Source organism: Cololabis saira, chromosome 5, assembly GCF_033807715.1.
Source record: "Cololabis saira isolate AMF1-May2022 chromosome 5, fColSai1.1, whole genome shotgun sequence".
In the NCBI taxonomy this organism is placed as follows: Eukaryota; Metazoa; Chordata; class Actinopteri; order Beloniformes; family Belonidae; genus Cololabis; species Cololabis saira.
The window spans coordinates 7,993,937-8,021,260 of NC_084591.1; the positions used below are offsets into that span (position 1 = coordinate 7,993,937).

Genomic DNA, 27,324 nt, shown 5'->3' on the forward strand with positions numbered 1-27,324 from the left:
GGATAAACCTGAGATAAACCTGAGATAAACCTGAGATAGAACTGAGATAAACCTGGGATAGACCTGAGATAAACCTGGGATAAACCTGAGATAAACCTGAGATAAACCTGGGATAAACCTGAGATAAATCTGAGATAAACCTGGGATAGACCTGAGATAAACCTGGGATAGACCTGAGATAAACCTGGGATAAACCTGAGATAAACCTGAGATAAACCTGGGATAGACCTGAGATAAACCTGGGATAAACCTGAGATAAACCTGAGATAAACCTGGGATAAACCTGAGATAAACCTGAGATAAACCTGGGATAGACCTGGGACAAACTTGAGATAGACCTGAGATAAACAAGAGATAAACCTGGGATAAACCAGAGATAAACCCGAGATAAACCCGAGATAGACCCGAGATAAACCCGAGATAAACCTGAGATAGAACTGAGATAAACCTGGGATAAACCTGAGATAAACAAGGGATAAACCAGAGATAAACCCGAGATAAACCCGAGATAAACCTGAGATAAACCTGAGATAAACCTGAGATAAACCTGGGATAGACCTGGGACAAACTTGAGATATACCTGAGATAAACCCGAGATAAACCTGGGATAGACCTGGGATAAACAAGGGATAGACCTGAGATAAACAAGGGATAGACCTGAGATAAACCCGAGATAAACCCGAGATAAACCTGGGATAGACCTGAGATAAACCTGAGATAGACCTGAGATAGACCTGAGATAAACCCGAGATAAACCCGAGATAAACCTGGGATAGACCTGAGATAAACCTGAGATAGACCTGAGATAAGCCCGAGATAAACCTGAGATAAACCTGAGATAAACCTCAGATAAAGCTCAGATAAGCCTCAGATAAACCTGAGATAAGCCCGAGATAAACCCGAGATAAACCTGAGATAAATCCAAAATAAACCTGATAAACCAGAGATCAGAGCTGACAGACCGGGACCTGAGTCCTGGGGGTTCAGGTCTCGGGTCGGTGGTCTTCGTCTCTGATCGTCTCTGATCGTCCCTGATCGTCTCTGATCGTCTCTGATCGTCTCTGATCGTCTCTGATCGTCTCTGATCGTCTCTGTCCCTCTCAGCCTCTGCAGGACAAAGAAGGGAAGAAGTGTCTCTTCCTCATCAAATCGTCCCAGAAGAGTTTTGAGATCAGCGCCTCGGACAAGAAGAAGAAGCAGGAGTGGATCCAGGGTGAGTCCAGTAGAAAGTAGGAACCGCAGGACCTGGTCTGGAGCTCCAGGTCTGGGTCTCCAGGTCCAGGTCCAGGTCTCTAACCCCCGGTCCCCCCTTTAGCGGTCCAGGTCCAGTCAGTGGTGGAGACAGAGGGGGGCGAGGGGGCGGTCGCCATGGGGCCCACAAGCTCATAGGGCCCAATGATAGGGCCCCGTTTTGTGTGATACGGTTCATCTATAATTGTAATTTGTAGGCTATAATAACGATAAAATGTGCATTGTGCGGCCAGTGTAGGCTAATTCCTACTTTACAACTGTCCTGAACGCATCAGGGCTGGGAGCCAACGCTGATTGGCTGTAACAGTTACAGCCATGCTGCCATGAAGGAGACGAGCGCTAAACTTTAAAAGAGGACTAAGCATGTACAAAGTTTTGAATGTTACCCTGTTTTCCACGTTACCTGGATTATTTTGTTCGGGCCAAGGGTTATGGAAGAGTCAACTACCATTGGTGAGTCAGTGTAACCTTCATAAATAATGTCTTTATCAGAATGTTGTGGTAGCCTTGTTCAGGCCAGCTGACAGTCTTGCCGGGGCCCCGGACAAAATAATCTAAGATGCCCCCCCCTGCGCCCGGATCTCTCCTTCTCCCTCTTCCTCTCCTCTCCCTCTGCTCTTCAGGTTTTTATACAAGCTAATGGACGTTAACATTAGAGCTAGCCAGTTAGGTTAAGTTACAAGGTTGGTAAACGTTGGCTGCTGTTTCTTACCTTGCTCTACGCTGACTTTATTAATTCCAGCTTCACCGTCACCACCCTTTTTAAAATATTTGAGAATCTCTGAGGCCTCTATTTTCTTCTTCTCTTCTTCTCTTTTCTCTTCTTTTCTGAGCACCAGACTTGTGCTGACCGGACATTTTGACCATTCTAATGGTTGAATTAAATGATAACATCAAATTTTGATCAGCAGCCAAACCATGTTTGTGTTGGGGGTTCTTGACCACAAGGACAATTAGGAAGAAAACAAATAATAAGCTTTTATGTAACTCAAATACTACATATTTTTTCCACAAATAGGCATATTTTGAAACATTTTGAAAAATAATTCCATAATTTAATGAGAATTTAAAAAAGAACAACTAATGCCTGCCTATTTGAATGTGCTTTGTGTTGTTGTCAACTAGACCGCCGAGTCTATTCTTTGTTATTGAGTGCAGAAATGATGTTATAGACCGCTGTGTCTCTGTCTATCTAAATAGAGTGTGTAATTTTAGACCAGTTATGTTTTTTTTTGTATTTAAGCTGTATCAAAACTGAGTCAGTCCGTGACTATCTGAGTTTTCAGCGCCAGGTGATTGACAGCTGTCAGGCCTGTGTGTGTGTGTGTGTGTGTGTGTGTGTGTGTGTGTGTGTGTGTGTGTGTGTGTGTGTGTGTGTGTGTGTGTGTGTGTGTGTGTGTGTGTGTGTGTGTGTGTGTGTGTGTGTGTTCTTCTGAACAAGTTTGTGACTTTACTAGTTTGTGAGAATAAATGTTGTTTGAGGGGTAGGATGAGGTGTTGTTGAACGTTAAAATGACTATCATAAGGGCCCATGGAGAATGCTCCGCCCCCTCTGTTTGTTTGTTTTTATTTTGGATCCCCATTAGCGTACGCAAAACGCCAGCTAGTCTTCCTGGGGTCCATGAAGATTAAAAGTACATTCATATAAAAGCACAATATACATATACTTCCTATAGTACTTTACATTTTAAATGTATGAATACATAACTAAATACATAAGTAAATACAATTACATCAGTCCATTAACCCCCCCACATCCCACCCACATCATTACACTAGCAACATCACTGTAGTGGTAACCATCACAACCTGCAACTACATTGAGCTGTATATTCCCAACAATAAATCACAAAATGTATATCAAACATATATATTAACCATTTTTTATGTCTGTACCCAAAAATAACCTTTTTAGTTGCTTTTTGAAACTGTCTCTGCTTCTTGCTTTAGTAATGGTATATGGCAGGGGTCGGCAACCCGCGGCTCTAGAGCTGCATGCGGCTCTTTAGCTCCGCCCTAGTGGCTCCTGGAGCTTTTTCAAAAATGTTTGACCTTTTTTCCTTTTTTTCTTTTTTTTTTAACTTTTTTTTCTTTTTTCTTTTTTTCTTTTTTGCCTCTTTTTTTCTTCCTTTTTCGTTTTCCTTTTTAATCTCGACATTTTGACTTTTTTCTCGACATTTCGACTATTTCTCGAAATTTTGACTTTTTTCTCGAAATTTCGACTTTTTTCTCGATATTTCGACTTTTTCCTCGACATTTCGTCTTTTTTCTCGACATTTTGACTTTTTTCTCGAAATTTCGACTTTTTTCTCGATATTTCGACTTTTTCCTCGACATTTTGACTTTTTTCTCAACATTTCCACTTTTTTCCCGAGATTGTACTTCAACATTAATTTCGACATTTTGACTATTTCCTCGACATTTCGACTTTTTTCTCAACATTTCGACTTTTTTCTTGACATTTCGCCTTTCGCCATTTGCCTTCATTCTAAGGCTTATACAAGACTTTCATTTTTTGCGGCTCCAGACAAATTTGTTTTTTGTGTTTTTGGTCCAATATGGCTCCTTCAACATTTTGGGTTGCCGACCCCTGGTATATGGCAACCTGTTCCAGTGTGAGATGGCCCTGTACATACAAGTTCTTTTCATTGAATTTGATCTCGGTAATGGAATAGAAATATGACCCCAGCTAACTTGTCTTGTCCTGTGCTCATGTCTGTTTTGGGAAAAGGTTATTTTTGAGTACAGGCAGTTCGGTTGTTTAGACACAGTTATATTCCTGAATAATGTTAGTAAATTGTGTGTTAATCTGTCCTCTACTTTCATCCAGGCAAGATCATAATGCATTTGGCCAACACCCTTTCTCATAGAACACAGAGTGCAAGGCAGGTCCCGCGCTCCGCCACTGGGTCCAGTTCTCTAACCTAGGGCTGGGGGATATATCGAGATTTTAATATATATCGATATATTTTCAAACGCGATATGGTACGAGACAATATCGTTTATATCGATGATTTTTTTTATTTTTTTTTTTTATGATTTTGATATAGCTTATTTTGTGACAAATTGACTTGAATGTTTTATTTGAGTCAACCTCAGTGGAAAAGTCTGGCTGTTACTGTCTACACTGTATTAATTGCACAGTGTATTTTAATTTAATTGTTATGCAGGAAAGGGATATTTGTTTTATTTTATTCAAGAAGAAGCATTTTTATTCTATATATGCAGGCAGTTTATTTTTATTTCATTTGTTTTATACATTTTGATATTGTGCAGACCTCTGTTAATAAAGGAACTTGTGTGACATTTGGCACGTGGCATTGTATTAAAACTGACTGTTTTTTTAAGGGTTTGCCTCAGAAAAAAATGAAGCTAACAGAGATGCTATAATGCTTTGGGGGAAACCACAATTATGTTACAGAAAAAATATCGATATATATCGAGTATCGCCATTCAGCTAGAAAATATCGAGATATGACCTTTGGTCCATATCGCCCAGCCCTACTCTAACCCCGGTCTCCCCTCAGCGGTCCAGACCTGCGTGACCCGGATCCGCCAGGGCCGGGTCTCCAGGGCCAGGTCCAGGTCCAGGTCTCTAACCCCGGTCTCTGGTCCCCCTTTAGCGATCCAGATCTGCGTGACCCGGATCCGCCAGGGCCGGCCGGCGCCGCACCGCGAGGCCCGGATGAAGCGGCGGGACGTCCGGCTGAAGCAGCAGCAGGAGCAGCAGGATCTGGAGACCCGGATGAAGGAGCTGCAGACGGCAAACGAGGCCAAGCAGCTGGAGCTGGAGGCCATGAGGAAGGTGAGGCTCCTCATCCTCAGAACCCCGCTAATCCATCACAGTATTGATCAGCTGATCAATAAGCTGATATCATTCTAGTTTTTATTAGTTTTAGTCACGTTCATTCTCCTTTTAGTCGTGTCAAGTTTCAGTCGACTAAAAGTCTGAGATTTTAGTCTTATTTTAGTCAGAATTGTCCAGGACCATTTTAGTCAAAGATTGTATTTAGCCAAACCCATTTTACAATTCAAACAAGGTTATTTTATTATTATATTATTGTTACCTTATAGACTCAAGAATACATTCATTCCAGATACAGAAGACTCTCATTTGAGTTTACAATATATTTATTTTTCCTCATTTCTCCCCATTTTTTTCTTTTTCCACGACACATTGGGTTTTCTTTTCCACGTCTATGTAGGAAAGTGGATCCAAAGATCTAAACCGCCTAACCTCAGCAGGAACTATGTATTTTTTATTTTTTTTATACTTTTTATTTTGTCTTTTTCAAGTTACACAGAAAGGAAAGAGAATGAAAAAAAAAATTATAATAATAAAAATAAAAAATTATAGTAACAATCATAACATAACTACCTGGGGGAGATGTAATATTTTGACATTCTTTTCTTTCTTTAAGGGCATGGCTGGGATTTGACCTTAAATGTAGACCATTTTTGCCACTTTTGAGCAAAATCCCTTCCTCTAATTCTCAAACAAAAAGTCAATTTTTCCATGGCGTATATTTCTTCAACAATGTCGAGCCATTGTCTCAGTCCTGGGGGATCGCTTCTCATCCAGAGTCTTGTCAGGGCCTTCTTAGCAGCAACAGTCAATATTTTGAAGAGGTAGATGTCTCTCTTTTCAGTGACTTCAACAGGCATAAGTCCCAGATATACAGTCCTTGGATCTTTAGGTATTCTCAGATTTAGAATTTCCTCCATTGTTTGGACAACATTATGCCAGAATAATTGTATTTTTGGACATGTCCAAAAGATATGAGAGTGATTGGCTACTACATGATCACACCCACGCCAACAATTCTGTTGTTGTTGTGTTTGTTTACTCTTAATGTGTGGAGTGATAAAAAAGCGTATGAGATTTTTCCAGCCGAATTCTCGCCATCTTCTCGAACTAGTTGAAGATTGCTGTGTGTTGCACATGGAAAGCCAATCACTCTCTGACAATACAACATTGAATTCTTGTTCCCACTTTGATTTGATATATAATGAGTTTCTTCCATTACTTTTTTGGAGACAGCTATACAGTTTTGATACAGTCTTTGAGGGGGTTCTTTTATATGCGTCCATCAAAAATACAATCATCTCATTAGTCTCTGCTGATAAGTACCTATTCACTTCCTTGTCATAAAAGTCACGTAGCTGTAAATAACGGTACAGATCTCTGTTTTCAAATTTAAACTCCCGTTTGAGTTTATCAAAGTTCTTAAAAGTTTTTCCGTCCACAAGTGTACATATTGCCGTTATGCCCCTCTCTGACCACCTAATAAACGTGTCATCTAATAACTTGGGGCCAAAGTCGGGTGAATGAGAGGGCCATATCAACAACTTACTGTCCCCCTCCATTTTGCTTTTCTTAACAATCTCAAACCATGTTTTCAAAGTGTTTCTTAAGATTGTATTATCTTCCTTTTGATCTATATATTCTTTCCCCCCTAATCTAGCAGCAGGTGGCACTTTATCTAGTTTACATTCAATATTTTTCCATTTGGCTTGATATTCTGGAGAACACCAGTAGACAATGTATCTCAACTGAGCTGCATAGTAGTACTGTTTAAAGTCAGGCAGGGCAAGACCTCCTCGCTCTTTATCTAGCTGGAGGGTTTTGAGTTTTATCCTAGGTTTTGCGCCTGCCCAAATGAATCTAGATATTAATTTGTTCCATGCAGAAAACTGGCATTCTGGGATCCTAATGGGGAGTGAGAGGAAGACATATAACAACCTGGGCAGTACATTCATTTTTATCACCTCTATCCTGGAACTGAAATCTAAAATTAATGTTGACCAGCGTGTTATATCTGCCTGAATTTTGTTGGTCAAAGTACGGTAATTAAATTCAAACAGATAATTTAAATTCTGTGTAATTATCACACCCAAATATTTTATCCATTTTGTGTCCCACTTTAGTTTATATTTACCCCTAATTTTACTATTTGGTAGGTAATTTAAGCAAAGTACCTGTGTTTTTTTGATGTTCAGTTTGTATCCTGACATCGTGCCATAATTTTCCAAGGTGGTTAGGAGTCTGGGGATTGTTACGTTTGGGTTTGTTAGATATGTGATAATGTCATCAGCAAACAGGCCTATTTTATGCTCCTCGGTTGCTATATTAATCCCTTCCAGTTCATCATTTTGTCTGATGTCTTGAGCAAGCGGTTCAATAAATAACGCAAAGAGGAAGGGGCTGAGGCAGCATCCCTGCCTTGTACCTCTGTTAACGTTAAAGCTGCCTGTCAGAGAGCCATTGATCCTCAGCCTGGCAGTAGGACCACTATAGAGAGCTTTTATGCAACTAATAAATTGGTCATTAAAGCCAAATCTCTCTAAAACTTTATATAGAAAAGGCAAACTAACTCTATCAAAAGCCTTCTCGGCATCAAGGCTAAGCAAGGCTGTACTAAGTTGTCTTTTATTAATATGTTCTATAATATGTAGTGTGCGTCTGACATTATCTTGCGTCTGTCTGCCCTTTATAAACCCTGATTGGTCTTCATCTATTAAGTAAGGAAGAAGATGTTCCAGCCTTCTAGAAATGATGGACGTGAATATTTTATAGTCTACGTTTAATATGGAAATCGGTCTGTAAGATTCACACAACTCTTTGTCTTTGCCCTCCTTTAGTATCACCGAAATCACTGCTTCCTTCCATGATGGAGGTATTTTACCATGTTTAAGAGTCCAATTCAGAGATTTAAGTAATGTAGGTGCAAGGTCCTCCGCAAAGATCTTGTACCACTCATTTGGGAAGCCATCACTTCCTGGGCACTTATTGTTTTTCAAATTACTTATAGCTCTGTCTAGTTCTTTCTTTGTAATTGGAGCGGATAAAGAATCATTTTGTACCTTGCCTATGGAGGGGAGATCCAATGTTAGTAAGTATTTTCTAATCATCTCATCTTCCACTGGATCCGGTTCCGAGTACAATGACACATAATATTTTTTGAAGCAATTTTCTATTTCCTGAGGTTTAGAAGTTATAACGTTATTCAATGGGTCTCTAATCTTAGATATGCAGCTTTTAATTTGTTGATTTCTAAGGCGTCGTGCCAGGATCTTTGTTGCTTTAGGACCAGATTCGTAAAAAGTCTGTTTTGTGAATCTAATTTTCTTCTCAAGTTCATCAGTAAGAATCGCATCTATTTGTTTCCTGATTTCTTTTAACTGATTCGTCAGTGTTACATCTTTATCCGTTTGTTTTTGTTTCTCTAATTTTTTCAATTCTTCCTGTAATTTTTCATATTTTAGCCTCTTCACTTTATTCATGTAAGCTGTCCGTGAAATCAAATTCCCTCTCATAATTGCTTTAATCGTATCCCATACCATCGTTGGTTCCACTTCACTATTACTTGTAGTATTATTTTCAATAGAGTCCTTAATTTCTCGTCTTATATCCTTAACAGTCATTGTGTTATTCAGAATCCCAATATTCATTCTCCACAGTGTGCTTTTATGTCTGTCATTTAATTGTATAGTTAAGTAGACTGCATTATGGTCTGAAACATCCGAGGTCCCTATTGAACATTCTTTCACCCTATGTCTATCTGAGATATTCATCAGAAAGAAATCTATTCTAGAGTGAGTCTGGTGTGTGGCTGAGAAATGGGTAAAGTCCTTCTCTGAACCATGAAGATTCCTCCAGACATCGAACATACCAGACTCTTTGATTAAAATGTTAAGGCTTTTTGACATATGCAGTTTGTGTTGTTTTTTACTTGTCGTGTCTAATGAGTAATTCAGGATTGTATTCCAGTCGCCGGCACAGATCAGTATACCCTCACTGAAAGTGACAATCTTATCAAAAAACTGAGTAAAGATTTTTTTATCACTTTCTGGAGGTATATAGATACAAGCAAATGTGACTAATATGTTATCAAGTTTTCCTTTGACTAAAACATATCTGCCTTCCTTATCTCCTTCTGCCTTAATCAAGTCAAAATTCAGAGAGTTAGACATCATAATAGCCACTCCTCTTTTCCTGCTGTTTTTGCATGCACTGAAAAAGGAATTTGAATATCCAAACCTCTTCAACTTATTATGTTCTTCGTTAGACAAATGTGTTTCTTGCAGCATTACAACATGTGATTTATCCTTTTTTAACTTTGCCAACACTTTGCTCCTCTTAATCGGGTGTCGTAGGCCATTTACATTCAAAGACGTAATCTTTAAGCTATCCAGCCTTGGCATGAGCATCACAGGTGACAACAATCTCCCCCAGAAAAAAACACAGAACAGTGATAACGGTAACTATTATACAGAAAAAAGGAAAAGAGAATCTAGGCTTCCAAAAGGGGGGGAGAACTGTCTCCCCCAGAGTGACCCAGTTGGAGGGTCGAGGGTTAAGTCTCTCATCTAGAGAGGGCCCAATATAAGAGATGGTTATTAATTCTAGCAAAAGAACTGTCCCCATCCTATGAGTCCAACTAAAATGTAACAGTAATTGAGACCACACTACCCGGTGATAATCAAACCATTAGGCCAAAAAAGAAAAGTATCCAGCGAAGCATGGTGATAATAATAATGATAATGATTCTCACCCAATTGTGAGATTAGTGTGTAGCCAAAAATAAAAATAAAACGTCAGGCGTTCTCCGTGTTATCCCTCTGGAACTCCCGCAGCTTCTCCTTGGCTCTCTGAGCGGCGGAGCCGCCCCGCCCCCGGCGCTCTGCTCCCCGCTCCCATCCCAGCAGCTCCGACAGTGAATCCAGCGCAGGCTCCGCGTCGCGCACCTGCGGCGGGTCCACTTTGAAGCCCCGTCTGTGTAACTCTTGCCATGCTGCCTCCGCGCTGCTGTACGTCCTGGCTCCGGTGTCCCAGTGGATCCTCATGTTGGTATAGGGCGTTTGGAAACGTATCCCCTTTTCCTTTAAAGCTCTCTTGATCGGGTTGTATTCCTTGCGCTTCCTGACTGTCTCAGCGGCGTAATCATGGTCAAAATAGATCACCCGTTTGCCCAGTGATATTTTGCCCTTTCTCCAAGCCTCCTTTAGCACCAGTTCCTTGGTTGTAAACTCCTGGAAGTTAATAATAATGGGTCTCGGAGGTTTTTCAGGTGGAGGTTTCTGCGCTAAGGAGCGGTGCGCCCGTTGGATTTTCAGGTCGAGGTCCTGCGGCAGCGGTAACTCCCGTTTAAGGAGAGCAGTGATGAACTGGGCTACAGAATTTCCCTCCTCACCCTCTGCCACTCCGAATATGCGGATATTGTTTCTCCTAGATCGGGACTCCAGGTCCGTCACTTTTTCCTGGAGAAACTTTTGCTGTTTGGCAAAGGCAGAGAGCAGCATATTTGCCTCCGCTGCCCAGTCCTCCATCCGCCCCACGCGCGTCTCCGCCTCATCAACACGGCCGGACAAACTTTGCACTTCTTTTGTTAAGTTGTCGAGTTTGCCATTAATTTCTTGGCTCATGTGGTTGATTTCTTGGCGCAGGGAGTCGTTACCTTTCGTCAGATCAGATTTAAGGTCCTTAATTGCCGCCATCAAGTCGTTCGAGTTCACACTGGTTTCACCCTCCGGGCCACCAACACGTGCCTCCAGGTTGCTATCATTAGCTTTTGCCTTCGCCCCCGTGCTGCCTATTTCTTGATTTTTAGACATTTCTTCTTCTCTTCTTTGGCCTCTTGTGAGTCTCTTCCCACTCATCTAACAATGGTTCCACTCAAAATGTAGTGAACGAGTTTTTAGTGGGAAAATAATAACTTTTCTTGGGAGCGTGGTCTCGGGTGCGTCTGACTACTCCATGAGCTAAACCGGAACCGGAACTATGTATTTTTAATCTCTTAGCTGTGCATAGGTGACCATGTTCTGACTTTCTTTTTCTCCTGCAATTTTAGTCCATCTTATTTTAGCTGCTTTTTTTTTTAACTTGTTTTTATTGTAGCACTTTGAGATTTGATTCAAATATAAAATGCTTTATAAATAACATTTATTATTATTATTATTATTATTATTATTATTATTAAAGACTAAACTGGTTTAAAGACTAAACCATAGGAAACTACTGAAAACATGGAGATTAAGGATCTTTGGTAGAACATTTTGTCTCGTTTTGGTCAACGAAAATTAAGACACATTTTAGCAGAGTTTTTATTTTGTAATCTACATTTTAGTCTGGTTTTTATTCCTCTACGATATTGCATTACATATTTAATTATCGTTATCGTCACATGACCAGCATTTTCGTCTCGTCTCGTCTCGTTTTCCTCAGGTGATGAAGGTTCGTTGATGACGATATTTAGTCAGAATTTTCATTGACGAAAGCAACTTTACTTATAAGAACTCAGATAAACATGTACATTTTTTCACTATGTAATATTTATTTAGTAAAAAAGAAACCAAAAAAAGGAAAAATAATCACGTGGTCAATCAATTAATTGTTTTTTTGATACATTTCTCTTTGGTTTACTACATATGACTTTGTTTTTCTCCAATGTCACCAATGTATAAAATACGCACAAAAGGACATAAAAGGACATAAAAATATTTCTATAAAATATCTCTTTTAATATGAGACCAACATTTTTTAACATTTTTCCTTTAACAACCTGTCGGAGTAGATTAAATGTTGAGTAATTATATAATAATAAGGAATTAAATCATTTTGTGTGTTTGTCACCAGTGTATAAAAGACACAAAAAATATTCAAGACATTCATAAATTATTCCTAACAATTTATTTTTATTTATTTATTGGTTTATTTGACAGGGACAAGAGTTAGCCAAGAGGCTATTTTTCATCTGTAGTCCCTGGACAGATGTAAGAATACAAAAAAGTACAGAAAAGATACAGAAAGTACAGAAAAGTACAAAAGTACAGAAATAAAGAAAGGTGCAAATTAAGTTTTAAGTTTTAGTGCTGACAGAGCTGAGTATTAATCAACCATTTCTTTAAATGAGCTCTAAATAAACTGTATGTGTCCAGTTCTCTGATAGTTGCAGGGATGGAGTTCCATTCTTGTGCAGCTTTAACAGAGAATGCAGACTGACTGAAAGCACTTTTTCTGAGTGGAATAATACAATCCCCTCTTGCTGCACCTCTTGTGAACCGATCAGCAGTTGTTCTAATATTGACAAAGTGTCTGAGTGGAGGAGAAGTCAGGCCGTATATAATCTTGTGCATAAGACAAACATCTACATATTTAATCATATTTTCCCAACTCAACAAGTTATATTTTTTTAGTATTGGGCAATGATGAAAATGTACTGATTTCTTATCAAGGATTTTGAGTGTTCGTTTATACAAAGACTGTAATGGTTTTAGAGTAGTGGTGCTAGCCTGCGACCAGGTTGTTAAGCAGTAAATGATATGGGAAATGACCATAGAATGCATAAACATCTTAGCTGCCTCTGTTGACAATGTCTTATGAATGATTAATTCGCAAATATAATTTCTACAACTGCATAATTTCAAAGCAGACAAAGTTTCGCCCACCCCCAGAGATCTCTCTGGCGCCCCCCCAGGGGGGGCCTGGACCCCAGGTTGGGAATCACTGATCTACTGAGTTCCTGCTGAAGGAACCATCTACTGAGAGTTTTTAAATAACGTGCCGGTGAGACGTGAGGAAGTCGTCTGACTGACCAGATGACGTTGATGTTTCTAAGAACCACAGAAGCGGGTTCTCGTCTCGACCGGCGTACAGAAATAGAAACTCACTGAGCAAAAACCTCAATGAATCTCTCAGAATCAGGAAGTGAGATCTCTGGTCATGTGACGCCGCGTCCTGGCCAGGGAAGGCTGGGTGAGCCTGGGGCATGCTGGGAAACCTGCGCGGTGAGGGGTTTCCCCAGGTATCCTCCTGAAGCCGCCGGGCCGCCCCGACCGGTGTGACTGGACCGGGCGGACGGCGGAGTTCCCGGCCCTGAGGCTCCAACGCCGCGTTTAACGCTCCGCTGCCGCTGAGCAGGAAGTACATTCACAACAACGACTAAACGGGTCGGGGAGGTTTTCTCTTCTGTTTTTAGAGCGAGAACTAAAACTAAAAGACTGAATGTCTGATTTCCATGACTATTCAGCCCCTCGCCGGTTCCTGGCAGCAGCGCCGCCGCAAAGCCTTCTGGGAATTAATTAGTTCTCTTTTGAGGATGAAAACAAGTGTTTTTGGATTTAATTAAATCTGATCCAGATCCAGACCTGCAGGTCCTCTACAGACCACTAGGGTCCAGATCCAGACCTGCACGACCTTTTTTCCTCTTTTTTTCCTCTTATTCCATCTTTTTTTACTCCTTTTTTCTATTATTTCCCTCTTTTTTTTCCCTCTTTTTTTCATTTTTTTTCCATCTTTTCGTCTTTTCTTCCTCTTTTTTTCCTATTTTGTCCTTTTTTTCTATTTTTTTCCTCTTTTTTTCCTTTTTTCTTCTTCTTTTTTTCCTATTTTTTTCTATTTTTTCCATCTTTTTTCCTTTTTTTCCCTCTTTTTTTCTATTTTTTTCCTTTTTTTTGTCTTTTCTTCCTCTTTTTCCCTCTCTTTTTTTCCTATTTTGTCCTCTTTTTTCCTCTTTTTTTCCTCTTTTTTTCCTTTTTCTTCTTTTTTTCCTATTTTTTCCCCTTTTTCCCCTCTTTTTGTCCTCTTTTTTCCCTCTTTTTTTCTATTTTCTTCCTCTTTTTTCATCCTTTTTTCCTCTTTTTTCCTTCTTTTTCCCTCTTTTTTTCCTTTTTTTCGTCTTTTCTTCCTATTTTGTCCTCTTTTTTTCTCTTCTATTTTTTTCCTCTTTTTTTCCTTTTTCTTCTTCTTTTTTTCCTATTTTTTCCCCTTTTTTCCCTCTTTTTTCCTTCTTTTTTTTCCTTCTTTTTTCCTCTTTTTTTCCTTTTTCTTCTTCTTTTTTTCCTCTTTTTTTTCCTTTTTTTCCTCTTTTTTCTCGACATCGACCACTAGGGTCCAGATCCAGACCTGCAGGTCCTCTACAGACCACTAGGGTCCAGATCCAGACCTGCAGGTCCTCTACAGACCACTAGGGTCCAGATCCAGACCTGCAGGTCCTCTACAGACCACTAGAGTCCAGATCCAGACCTGCAGGTCCTCTACAGACCACTAGGGTCCAGATCCAGACCTGCAGGTCCTCTACAGACCACTAGGGTCCAGATCCAGACCTGCAGGTCCTCTACAGACCACTAGAGTCCAGATCCAGACCTGCAGGTCCTCTACAGACCACTAGGGTCCAGATCCAGACCTGCAGGTCCTCAACCTGAAATGATTATATTCATATTTATCTTACAGTTTGAACTTTTCATTCAGAGGGTTTTAAACTAATATTCAGGATTTACCCGGCGGCTCGGTGGCTGTTTTATTACAGAGATTCTGTCGTCATCTGTTTCCTTTAAAAGCTCTAAAACAGGAAATTTGATCAAACCACAAGTACCAGCTGCGCAGCTCTAAAATACTCCTACTATTTATATTTGGACCAGTGAACCGATCATGTGACTCGTTAGTCATTCTGTTGTCATCCTGGTTGTTTTGATTGAATTGTGGCTCATGGACAAATATGAGTCTTCACTAAAAGCTGCTGTGATTGGCTCGGTACGTTATGTACCGGTGGGGGCGGATCCTAGAGCTGCTCCACAGTGAGGGGGTTTAATTGGACAAACTAGGAGATAAACATCACGTCAACAAATAAATGAAGCTGTAAAGTTATTGATGAATCACAACTTGGTTTTTTATTTGAACCATTTTTTTTTCTGAAGTTGCATTAAAATATTGTGGAGTTAAATAAAGTAAAAAAATAAAAAATAAAGAGATAAATAATAGTAATAATAATAATAATAATAATAATAATAATAATTGTGATCAATATTAATGAATAGAATCATTTAATCAATCTCGTCGTTTACTATGTGTATATGTGTATATATTGCTGCAAAATTAATTAATTGCCCCAATTGCCCACAAATAAAGTTATTGATTGATTGATTTATTCCAGTTTTCTTGAATGACATGAAGTTTTACCAGTTTGACTCTGTTTTAAGTCCATATAAGTATATATATATATATATATATAATATAATATATATAACAAATATATATGTGTGTGTGTGTGTGTGTGTGTGTGTGTGTGTGTGTGTGTGTGTGTGTGTGTGTGTGTGTGTGTGTGTGTGTGTGTATATTATATCTATATTTATATGGACTTAAGGCCTTAAGGACTTAAGTCAAAGTGGTAAAACTTTATTCCAGAAAACTGGAATAAATGATTCTATTCATTATTATTGATCACGATTATTATTATTATAATTATTATTATTAATCTCTTTATTTTTAACTCAATATTTTTTCGCTGTGGAACAGCTCTAGGATCCACCCCCTCACAGACACGGCCACTGGTACATAACGTACCAAGCCAATCACAGCAGAACAGCTTTTAGTGAGGACTCCAGGATGACTAACGAGTCACATGATCGGTTCATTGATCCAAAAACATCTACGGGTTGGAACCGCGTCCCCGAAATCAACGTTTTCTCCGAACGGACCGGTACCGCCGCTCACCGGACCCGGTACCGTCTCTGGTTTGTGTTTCGGGCCTGAGAAGCAGAGACGGAGGTCTGTTAACAGAGATGAAGTGGAGAAGAGGAGTGAAACGCCTCGTTGACCGAGGCCATCGTATCGGCCGGCGCCGCCGACGCCAGTTCCAGTGAGCTGAGCAGCAGTCCGGGCCGTAACCGAGCCGAGGACAGCGCCCTCTTTGTGTGGACGTCCCTCAACAACCAACAGCCTCCCATTGAGCTGCAGAGCCCCCCCCCCCCGCCGGCGGCGTGAATGCACAATGACCCCACGCTGCTCCTGGCCCCGCCCCCGGGCCGCCGCGTACAGAAGAGCGCCGCGGCACCGAGTCCGAGGGGCGCAGATCCCTGGGGTGACGCAGGTCGGAGGTCGCGGCCCGGCGGCCGGCTCAGGGTCGGAGGTCAGGAGTCAGGAGCTCAGAACACAGCTGAGGCCGCGGTGCTCTGACATCATCAGTGGGCGGAGCTACAGAATGTAGTTCTCAGATTTCCAGGTTTTCGTAGTTCTCAGATGTCCAGGTTCCTGGAGTCGTAGTTCTCAGATTTCCAGGTTCCTGGAGTCGTAGTTCTCAGATTTCCAGGTTCCTGGAGTCGTAGTTCTCAGATTTCCAGGTTCCTGGAGTCGTAGTTCTCAGATTTGCAGATTCCTGGAGCCGTAGTTCTCAGATTTCCAGGTTCCTGGAGTCGTAGTTCTCAGATTTCCAGGTTCCTGGAGCCGTAGTTCTCAGATTTCCAGGTTCCTGGAGTCGTAGTTCTCAGATCTGCAATTTCTGGAGAAGTAGTTCTCAGATCTTAGGGTTCCTGGAACTGTAGTTCTCAGATTTCCAGGTTCCTGGAACAGTAGTTCTCAGATTTCCAGGTTCCTGGAGTCGTAGTTCTCAGATTTCCAGGTTCCTGGAACAGTAGTTCTCAGATTTCCAGGTTCCTGGAGTCGTAGTTCTCAGATTTCCAGGTTCCTGGAGTCGTAGTTCTCAGATCTGCAATTTCTGGAGAAGTAGTTCTCAGATTTTAGGGTTCCTGGAACTGTAGTTCTCAGATTTCCAGGTTCCTGGAACTGTAGTTCTCAGATTTCCAGGTTCCTGGAGTCGTAGTTCTCAGATTTCCAGGTTCCTGGATCTGTAGTTCTCAGATTTCCAGGTTCCTGGAGTCGTAGTTCTCAGATTTCCAGGTTCCTGGAGTCGTAGTTCTCAGATTTCCAGGTTCCCGGAACTGTAGTTTTCAGATCTGCAAGAGATGGAGATGCTTCCGATCGTGTTTTTAGTCAGAACCAGTTCTCTGATCGACCCAAGAGCCCCGGTGGTCATGCTGGGAACCGCAGGGTTGATGCTGAGATCTCACGGGATGTTTTACTATAGTATTATTATATAGTTATATATTATAGCATAGTGATCATTTTGTTATATGTTATAATATTATACAAATTATTATGTTATATTAGGATATTATCATATTGTTATATGCTATTATATTATTACATATATTACTTTATATTATATCATGCTATATTATATCACTCTATGTGATAATTATCTATTTATTTTTCAAATTAATATTCTTAATTTATTTATTTACTTTCATTATATTATTTACACACACACACACACACACACACACACACACACACACACACACACTACGGTGGCCGAGACCCGCCATTGCGGAAAATAAAAGTAACGCTGCAAACAGAAACAAACGCCGCTGCAAATAAAATTAACGCTTTGCAAATAAAATAAACGCTGCAAATAAAAAGAAACGCCGCTGCAAATAAAATAAACGCTGCAAATAAAAAGAAACGCCGCTGCAAATAAAAGAAACTCTGCAAATAAAATTAAAAAATGACGCAAATAAAAAAGCCACAACGGAAGTGAATTACCAATTACTATTTTTGCCGATGCACCGGTGTTGCACATTAAAAATTACACGTAGCGACGTTGAACACTAACCTTTTCACTTATTTTCTCGTTCGTTGTTCTTCTTATTCCTCGCTCTTCTTATTTATTACTTTTCACTTACGTCCTCTTCGTCTTCTTCTCCTCCTCTCACATTAAAAACACCGGTGCATCAGCAAAAATAGTAGTAAGTCACTTCCGGTCTGGCTTTTTTATTTGCGTCGTTATTTTTTTATTTGCAGCGGCGTTTCTTTATATTTGCAGCGTTTCTTTTATTTGCAGTGGCGTTTGTTTTTATTTTCAGCGTTTATTTTATTTTCCGCAATGGCGGGTCTCGGCCACCACACACACACACACACACACACACACACACACACACACACACACACACACACACACACACACACACACACACACACACACACACACACACACACACACACACACACACACACACACACACACACACACACAGACCAGCACAGATACATATCATTGTAACTCAAATGTCGTCTCTTGTTGTTGTTTGTACTGTATGTTAATAAAAAAAAAAGGTTCCCGGTTGTTGGAGGTTGTTATTGTTGGATTCAGCAGGTCTTGGTTCCTGTTTCCACCCGACCGGGACCAGAACCGGTCCTTCAGGTTCCCGGTGGTTGATGGTTCTGTGAATCTCTCCTCCAGGCTCTGGAGGACGCAGCAGCCAACGCCGCCGAGGAAGAGAAGAGACGTCTTCAGACCCAAACAGAACTCCAGGACCGGTACCGGACGGACCTGGAGCGGGAGAAGACGGTACGTCTCCGAGTTACCCATCAGAACCAGTTCCTGGCCGCTGTAGTTCTCAGATTTCCAGGTTCCTTGAGGCGTAGTTCTCATATCTGCAGTTTCCTGGAGGTGTAATTCTCAGGCCCCGTTTCCACGTAGCATAAACGGTGGTGTTTTCATGCGTTTTGGCCGTTCGTTTACACGAAAACGGAGCTCAAAGTCACCAAAAACGATCATTTCTGAAAACTCCGGCCAAAGTGGAGATTTGCAAAAACTCAGTTTTCACGTTTGCTTGTAAACAGAGGGAAACGGACATTTAGGCTTCAGAACGTCACATTATGCAACAGAAGCGTCACCAGCGTCATGTGTGCGACCCGTGTTTACAATTTGTTTGGCAACCGTCAATATTTTCTTGTATTTTACCTGTTTTATATTCTAAAGTCACACTTAAAAGTGACTCCACCTCTCTGTCACTCCAAACGAAAGACTCTTGTTCCGTCTTGGAAGTAACTGGAAGTTACTGGTGTCATTTGTTGATGTTTTTTTTCCAGGATTCTGATTGGCTAGCATGACTTTATGCTTCTTGTTACACTGCCCCCTGTAGGTTTGGCTGCTCATAGCACTTTAACAGCATATTTATGCGGGTTGGTGTAAATGATGGTATTTTTCAAAACGTAGAGGGGGAAATATTTGTTTTTGTAAATATCCAGGCTTTGTGTAAGGGCCAGTCCCAATACTCCCCCTACCCCTACTTTTCAGCACTACCCCTACATTTTGCGCGTTCCGTGAGGGTAGTGGTGTCCCAATTCCTCTTTGCATCTAGGGCTAGTGGACATAACGAGGGCTGGTCTGTATGAATCTAGCCCTTCAGAGCGAGGGTTTTCAGATACTGACTTCGCAAACGAGGGCCAGAAAAATTTCCCAGAATGCTTTACAGAATGCTTTCATTTGCAGACTGAATCAAACAAAAAAACATGGCAGACATTTCAAATTTTTAGTGAATAAAATCAATATTTTGAGTTCATTTCTGCATAAAAATGCGTTTTGATTACATTTCTAGCGAGAAATATATATTTTACTTTCATAATATTCACTCAGTGAATGTACATAATCACTCACTTGCTCGTTGTTGCAAAGTCTTTTCAGACCTCGCCAGAATAAAGGCTGATTTATTATTCCGCGTTAAATCGACGCAGAGCCTACGTCAGCTCCCGAGCCGGCGGCTCTTCTCATACCCCAAAAACATCGGAGCAAATTTCTTAACAGGTGTTATTTGGATAAACTGAGCCCAGGTTGAGGATCTTAACGGTTACTTTTACGCCTGAAAAAATATTAAAACTTAATAAAGTGGCATATTAACAGCGCTACAGCGGAAATTAAAACAGCTTTTAGCTCTCAGCTTCCTGATATGGTGTGACGTATGTGCAAACGTAACTACGCAGTCGCTTACGTACCCGAACGTAAACCACGCAGTGACGTAGCAAGTGGTGTCCCAATCCCTAGGGAACATTACAAGGGCCTACGCCTGTGGCTTCATTTTTAGGGCTAGTAGTAGTGAGTGAGGGCTAGTGGTAGTGAGTGAGGGCTAGTGGTAGTGAGTGAGGGCTAGTGGTAGTGAGTGAGGGCTAGTGGTAGTGAGTGAGGGCTAGTGGTAGTGAGTGAGGGCTAGTGGTAGTGAGTGAGGGCTAGTGGTAGTGAGTGAGGGCTAGTGGTAGTGAGTGAGGGCTAGTGGTAGTGAGTGAGGGCTAGTGGTAGTGAGTGAGGGCTAGTGGTAGTGAGTGAGGGCTAGTGGTAGTGAGTGAGGGCTAGTGGTAGTGAGTGAGGGCTAGTGGTAGTGAGTGAGGGCTAGTGGTAGTGAGTGAGGGCTAGTGGTAGTGAGTGAGGGCTAGTGGTAGTGAGTGAGGGCTAGTGGTAGTGAGTGAGGGCTAGTGGTAGTGAGTAGGGGGTGTATTGGGATTGGCCCTAAATGTGGCCTCAGATTTGCAGTTTCCCAGAGGTGTAGTTCTCAGATTTGCATTAAAACTCGTGATCAGGGCAGGAACTTTCATCTTTCACATAAAAGTTCCTAATCCGACGGCCTGAAGCCCGGAGCTCCTGGATATCAGCAGATGTTTCTCCGGGACTCGTCTCTCGTTCAGTTTAGTCCACGTCCAGTTTAGTCCACGTCCAGTTTGGTTCCAGGATCCCGTAGATCTGAGAACTACAGGAACCTGCAAATCGTCTCCCCGGGACTCGTCTCCCTAACCCGTCTAACCGACCCGTCTAACCGACCCGTCTAACCGACCCGTCTAACCGACCCGCCTCCGTCCTCCCCCTCCGGCAGGTCCGGCAGCAGATGGAGGAGCAGGTGGCCCAGAAGTCCAGCGAGCTGGACCAGAACCTGCAGCGGGTCCAGGACCTGGAGGACATGTACCGCCAGCTGGAGGAGGCGCTGGAGGACGAGCGGCGGGCCCGGCAGGACGAGGAGACGGTGCGGAGGCTGCAGGCCCGGTGAGTTGGGGGGGGACCGGGTTGGGCCTGCAGGATCAGTTCTGGGTCCTGGTTCCAGAACTGCTCCTGGAGGAGGTTTAGTTAGTTAGTTAGTTTAAGTTTATTTATACCTTTAAAGGCAACAAGGAAGAAACACATTTTACAATTTGACTGAAAAAGGCTGAAGCAGAGCTTATTAATGCTCTACTACACAACTTAAGCTACACAATACATGGTGTCAAGTGTGAAGAACAAAAAACAAAAAACAAACATATAATATATATATATATATATATATATATATATATATATATATATATTATATGTTTGTTTTTTGTTTTTTTTATATATATATATAAACATATATACACTGTACATCAGGGGTCGGCAACCCAAAATGTTGAAAGAGCCATATTGGACCAAAAACACAAAAAACAAATATGTCTGGAGCCGCAAAAAATGAAAAGTCTTGTTTAAGCCTTAGAATGAAGACAAATGGTGAAAGGCGAAATGTCAAGAAAAAAGTTGAAATGTTGAGGAAAAAAAGTCGAAATGTCGAGAAAAAATTTGAAATTTCGAGAAAAAAGTTGAAATGTCAAGATTAATGTTGAAGTACAATCTTGAGAAAAAGTCGAAATGTCGAGAAAAAAGTCGAAATGTCGAGAAAAAAGGAAAAATGTTGAGAACAAAGTCGAAATGTCGAGGAAATAGTCAAAATTTCGTGACAAAAGTTGAAATGTCGAGATTAAAAAGGAAAGGAAAAAGGAAGAAAAAAAGAGAAAAAAAGGAGAAAAAAAGGGGAAAAAAAGAGAGAAAAAATAAGAAAAAAGGAAAAAAAAGGTCAAACATTTTTGAAAAAGCTCCAGGAGCCACCAGGGCGGCGCTAAAGAGCTCTAGAGCCGTGGGTTGCCGACCCCTACTGTACATACACTTGCATACATACATGTACACACATAAATGCATATACATACACATACATATCTCTTTTCCCCTTTTTTCAATTACAGCCATAACTCCCAAATATAAATACACATAATGATTTTTTGAACATAACAAAGGAAGTACATTGCTTAAGGTTGAGATCAACACTATTCCACAGCTGGACCCCTTTAAAAGAAATGCATCTTCTTTTAACTTCTTTTATCGCTTTTGGTAACAGAAATCTGCATCCATCTCTTAACTCATATTTACTCTCAGTCGGTAGTGCTTTATTTGTTGCTTTAAACATGAAGTCTGGTGGAACCTGGTGGGGACTGGACTCTGGTTCCGGTTCCAAGGAGATGAAGTCATTACTTAGTTTAGTTTAGTTTAGTTTATTTAGCACATACAATAAAAAATAACATCACACAAATAAGTGCAGTTAAAAGAAACTGTGCAGGGAGGAGCGAGCGAGCCAGTAGGCTTATGAGGAGCCCCCACCTAATAACATTTAACAATAAAGTTATGAGGATACAAAATCATAAAATAAAAATAAATAATACATCATAAAAATTGCATGCAGAACATGAATGAAAATAAAAAATTACTGTAGACCTATGATCACATGATCATGAAAATATGAATATTATGCTGAACAAATGGCAACACAGAATATGAAGTGCAAAAGAAACATTAACAGTGGGAAAAGCAAGAGCTTTCTTGACTACATTGTTGAATGAAATGCTCTCTTGAGCGACTTTTGAAGATGGATAGGGACAGAAAATTGTTTGCAACATGGTACCAACTATTCCAGACTTTGACACCTCTAAACCTAAACAAAAATTGGCTTCTAGATTCCAGACATTTAGGCGGATGTAGGGCGAGGGCCTGCCGTGTTGAGTAGGAATGAAATTGAGAGTTTGTAGCGAAGTATGTCCTAAAGTGCTCAGGAACATTTCCTTCTGAGGAAAATATCTTGTAAAGAAAAATGCATATTTGGTAACTGTTGATGTCATAAATAGTAAGAATCTGTAGATTTTTAAATAAGGGAGCAGCAGTAGCATCCCAGACAGATCGAGATGTAAGTCTTACAAAACGATTCTGGAGAATTAAGATTTTATGGAGAGTAGTTGTAAATGTACTCCCCCAAACAATATTGCAATATGAAAGGTGAGGATAGATTAGACTGGGTCCACTGATGTCTCGGATCAGAACACGGTTCCCGCGTCCACGTTTCAGTCCACGGAGGTTAAACCTCCCGGCCCGGTCAGGCCTGGTCCGGTTCAGTCCAGTTCTCCTTCGCTGCAGAATCACGAGTCAGATTATTTTTATCGGACCGGGCCGCAGCTGCTTTCAGGAAGTCTGGACCTTCCTTCCTCTCTGCTGACGGGAACTTTCCAGAGACCAGAACTAAAGCTGCGGGTCCTGCAGCTCCAGAACCTTCCACCGGGTCCAACTAGGGCCCGTGCAGGTTTAGGGTTTTAGCAATCCCCCCCTTCCCCCCCGGTACGGGTCCAGGGTCCGGCCAGGACCGGTTCTGAGTCCAGGCTCAGTGGTCCTACGGAGGCCCAACCGGCACCACAGCACCACCTGCTGGTTCAGGACGACACGTCAGGCTGCCGTTTATCTGGACTGTGAAGACACATTAATTATTGTTATTATATATTATTATATCATTATTATTGTAATATTTTACATTTTATATATTATTATAAAATTGTTATTGTAATATTTTACATTTTATATATTATTATAAAATTGTTATTGTAATATTTTACATTTTATATATTATTATACAATTATTATTGTAATATTTTACATTTTATATATTATAAATTATTATTGTAATATTTTACATTTTATATGTATTTATATATACATCATCAAGTTAATTACATTTGTGAAAATAAATCAACATCTGTGTTTTAGACTCAAATTCTGGTCTCTGAACGCTGAGGGGGGATCCGACAATTATAATAATCACAATTACAGTTGTCATAACAATATTAACAGTAATATTAATATAATAATATAAATAGTCTTGCTCATAATAATGCACCCATTTATAATCAATGGTAGTAATAATAATAATAATAATAATAAGTCAATTAATAACTAATAAAGTAAAAGAAGGGGGTAATTAATTAATTAAATAAATAAGTAATCTAATATATAATAATAAATATCTATTGTCATAAACATCACAATCCTCTTTGAACATACTGTACAAAGCAGTAATAGTAGCGAAATTTACAAAAACATTAATTCAGAAAAGAAAAAGAAAATAAGTAATAATTTTTTTTTTATTTATTTATTTTTTTTCCCTTTCCTTTTTTTCCTGAGGCGTTTTAAGAGCTTCACAAAGTGTTAAAAACGTTCCTGCGTAAAACTATCAATGGAGTTTTAACAAAGGAAATGAAGTTGATTCAGACTTCAGACTTTTAGACTTCAGACTTTTAATTTCGTTGTACGAGGCATACAACGAAATAAAAGCATCACGGAGTGCTGTTTTCCTTCGGAAATTTCAGTAAGTAGAAGTAAAAGTAGAATAAGTATAAAATAAAATAGTACAAAATAAAATAGACTCTATATCACAGTATATATACAAAATGTGAAACTGAAATATTCTGGGTTCCTACCAGTGGCAGCTGGTCAGTAGAGGGCGCTAGAGCGCCGCCCCATCAAATCAAGAGATGATGAATAAAAAATAAAATAAAAAACATGCAAAATGCAAATAATTATTAAAAGAAGGCGTTATTTCAGTCTGTGGGTGACTGTCAATAGTATTAAATGGTGTTTAGATATTTATTTGGTTCCAAAATGTTTTTTATTTGATTGTATTTACTTCCAGAAGTAAGGAGCGTTGGTCAAACTCTCCAGTGTAGCTCTCCAACATTTGATAATCATGTGACCTGAGGATCTTTTAATTGGTTTAAATCAGATTGGTAAATGGACGCAGTCGTGTTCGTCCCAGAAACTCAGTTATCAGCAAAGAATCAGCATCGTGACTCGTATGTTGTTTTAATCTAATGTGATGGACAATTCATTCCCCGTCTTTTTTAGAAAATCAAACTGAAGGACACAAACCAGATTTTGATGTTTGTTTTAATAGGTTAAATAACACTGGCTTTTGAAACAATATTTGTTGATCAAATATCTGAAAGAAAGGAATGTTATCTTTTCAAATAATATAAATTCCAGACAGAACAATGGAAATGTTCATGTTTTTCTTCTCTCTAATGTGTAAAATAAACTGAACCCAAACCAGGAAAAAAAAAAAAACAAAATAACAGTGGACTTGAAATGTTAAACTACTTTATGTTCAGTTTTCTTTTTCCACTGCAGCAGAACTTAACTGCTTCACTAAAACTTAGGACCAATAAGCCATTATTGTTGGATGGTTACGTTTTTCTGAATTAAAGGACCTAAATATTATTTTCTACCTTTCTTTTTTCCACATTGTACCAAGCTGGTACGTACGGAAGAGTATTAAGGCCAGGCAGGAGAAAAATAAAAATAATATTTTAGAGGATGAAGATTTTTTTTCATTATGCACTTCGAGAAAAAAGTCAAAATGTTGAGAAAAAAGTCAAATTGTCAAGATTAATGTTGAAGTACAATTTCGAGAAAAAAGTCAAAATTGGCTTTACGATATTGATTTGAAACACATATCACACATATGCAGTTGCATAATTTCAGAAACGTACCCTTAACGTTCCACTCCAAGGATGTAAGTTAGTTAGTAAGTTAGTTAGTTAGTTACGGCTGCTGCTGCAGAGCTGTCAGTCGCTCTGCTATCTGGATTTGATGGGCCAGAGGAGACATTTCCACTTTATTCTCATCATTTCGACTTTTTTCTCGAAATTGTATTTCAACTTTATTCTCGACAATTCGACTTTATTCACAAAATTTCGACTTTATTCTTGAAATTGTATTTCAACATTAATCTTGACATTTTGACTTTTTTCACGAAATTGTATTTCAACTTTATTCTCGACATTTTAACGTTTTTCACGAAATTGTATTTCAACTTTATTCTCGACATTTCGACTTTTTTCACAAAATTGTATTTCAACTTTATTCACGAAATTTCGACTTTATTCTTGAAATTGTATTTCAACATTAATCTCGACATTTCAACTTTTTTCACCAAATTGTATTTCAACTTTATTCTCGACATTTCGACTTTTTTCTCGATGTGCACAATAAAAAAAAATCCTCCCCTCTCAAATATTTTTTCTCCTGCCTGGCCCTAATACTCTTCCGTATGTACCTAACCGTGACTTCTATGTACCCTTACACCCCGATCTACGCCAAGGTAGATTGCTTCCCCCCCAAAATTGTTAGCACCAGCCGCCACTGGTTCTTACCGACTGAAAAAGAGTAAAATAGATAAATGAAGTGGTAAAGAGCCGTATTGGTCTCACTCTGCCCCGCCCCCAGGCTGCTGGAGGAGGAGGCGGCTAAGCGGGCCGAGCTGGAGACCATCCACCTGCAGCAGCAGCAGACCATCGTGGAGACGGAGGCGGAGAAGCAGGAGCTGGAGGAGGAGCGGCGGCTGAAGGACGGAGCGCTGCAGGCCGCCATGAGGCAGCTGGAGGAGCTGGAGACGGAGCGCCGCGGCGCGCTGGAGCAGTACCAGGTCAGTACCGGGTCAGTACTGGGTCAGTACTGGGTCAGTACCGCTGGAGCAGTACCAGGTCAGTACCGGGTCAGTACCGCTGGAGCAGTACCAGGTCAGTACCGGGTCAGTACCGCTGGAGCAGTACCAGGTCAGTACCGGGTCAGTACCGCTGGAGCAGTACCAGGTCAGTACCGGGTCAGTCCTGCTGGAGCAGTACCAGGTCAGTACCGGGTCAGTACCGCTGGAGCAGTTCCAGGTAGGGCTGGGCGATATGGCCTTTTATTAATATCTCAATATTTTTAGGCCATGTCACGATACACGATATATATCTCGATATTTTGCCTTAGCCTTGAATTAACACTTTGATGCTTAGGGGTGGGTATTGGGAAGGACCTCACGATACGATACGCATCACGATACTTGAGCCACGATACGATACACATTGCGATATCCCGATTATTATATTCTACATAGTTCACCGAAAAATTTAAAAATGCATTACACATCTTAAAATCCAAGTTGTATATATGTACATCAGATGATAGTGATGGATCTTAAAATCCGAGTTGCACGTTCATCAGATTATAGTGACAATTCATGGGACAAACTGAGTCAAAACAATGTTTTATTATAACTATACAAGCTAAAGTTACAACATATTTGTATATGTTTTTCATATTATTTACATCATATGAAATTAACATTACATTTAGTATGAGGTTGCTTTAATTATGTGGCAAATGATAATAAACACAAGAAAGATGGGTACTAAAACCAAGGACAGGCACAGTGATCAGTCAGTATAGATATAAATCCATAAATAAATAAACCTCTGTCCATTATTTTTCATTTTTTAAGGACAGGCAATTGAGTTATATAAAAAATAAATTATAAAATTAAATAAAA

The 27,324-nt window shown here is 40.2% G+C and overlaps 1 protein-coding gene across 1 annotated transcript in view; it reads left to right on the plus strand.

The window, feature by feature from the left end:
- swap70b (switching B cell complex subunit SWAP70b) overlaps window positions 1–27,324 on the plus strand; it is a 60,913-nt gene that overhangs the window by 31,489 nt on the left and 2,100 nt on the right. The window contains exons 6-10 of the mRNA XM_061720884.1: window positions 1,105–1,213; window positions 4,875–5,056; window positions 18,327–18,434; window positions 20,731–20,897; window positions 26,238–26,436. Coding sequence (XP_061576868.1) covers window positions 1,105–1,213; window positions 4,875–5,056; window positions 18,327–18,434; window positions 20,731–20,897; window positions 26,238–26,436 — 765 coding nt within the window. The remainder of the gene's footprint in view (window positions 1–1,104; window positions 1,214–4,874; window positions 5,057–18,326; window positions 18,435–20,730; window positions 20,898–26,237; window positions 26,437–27,324) is intronic.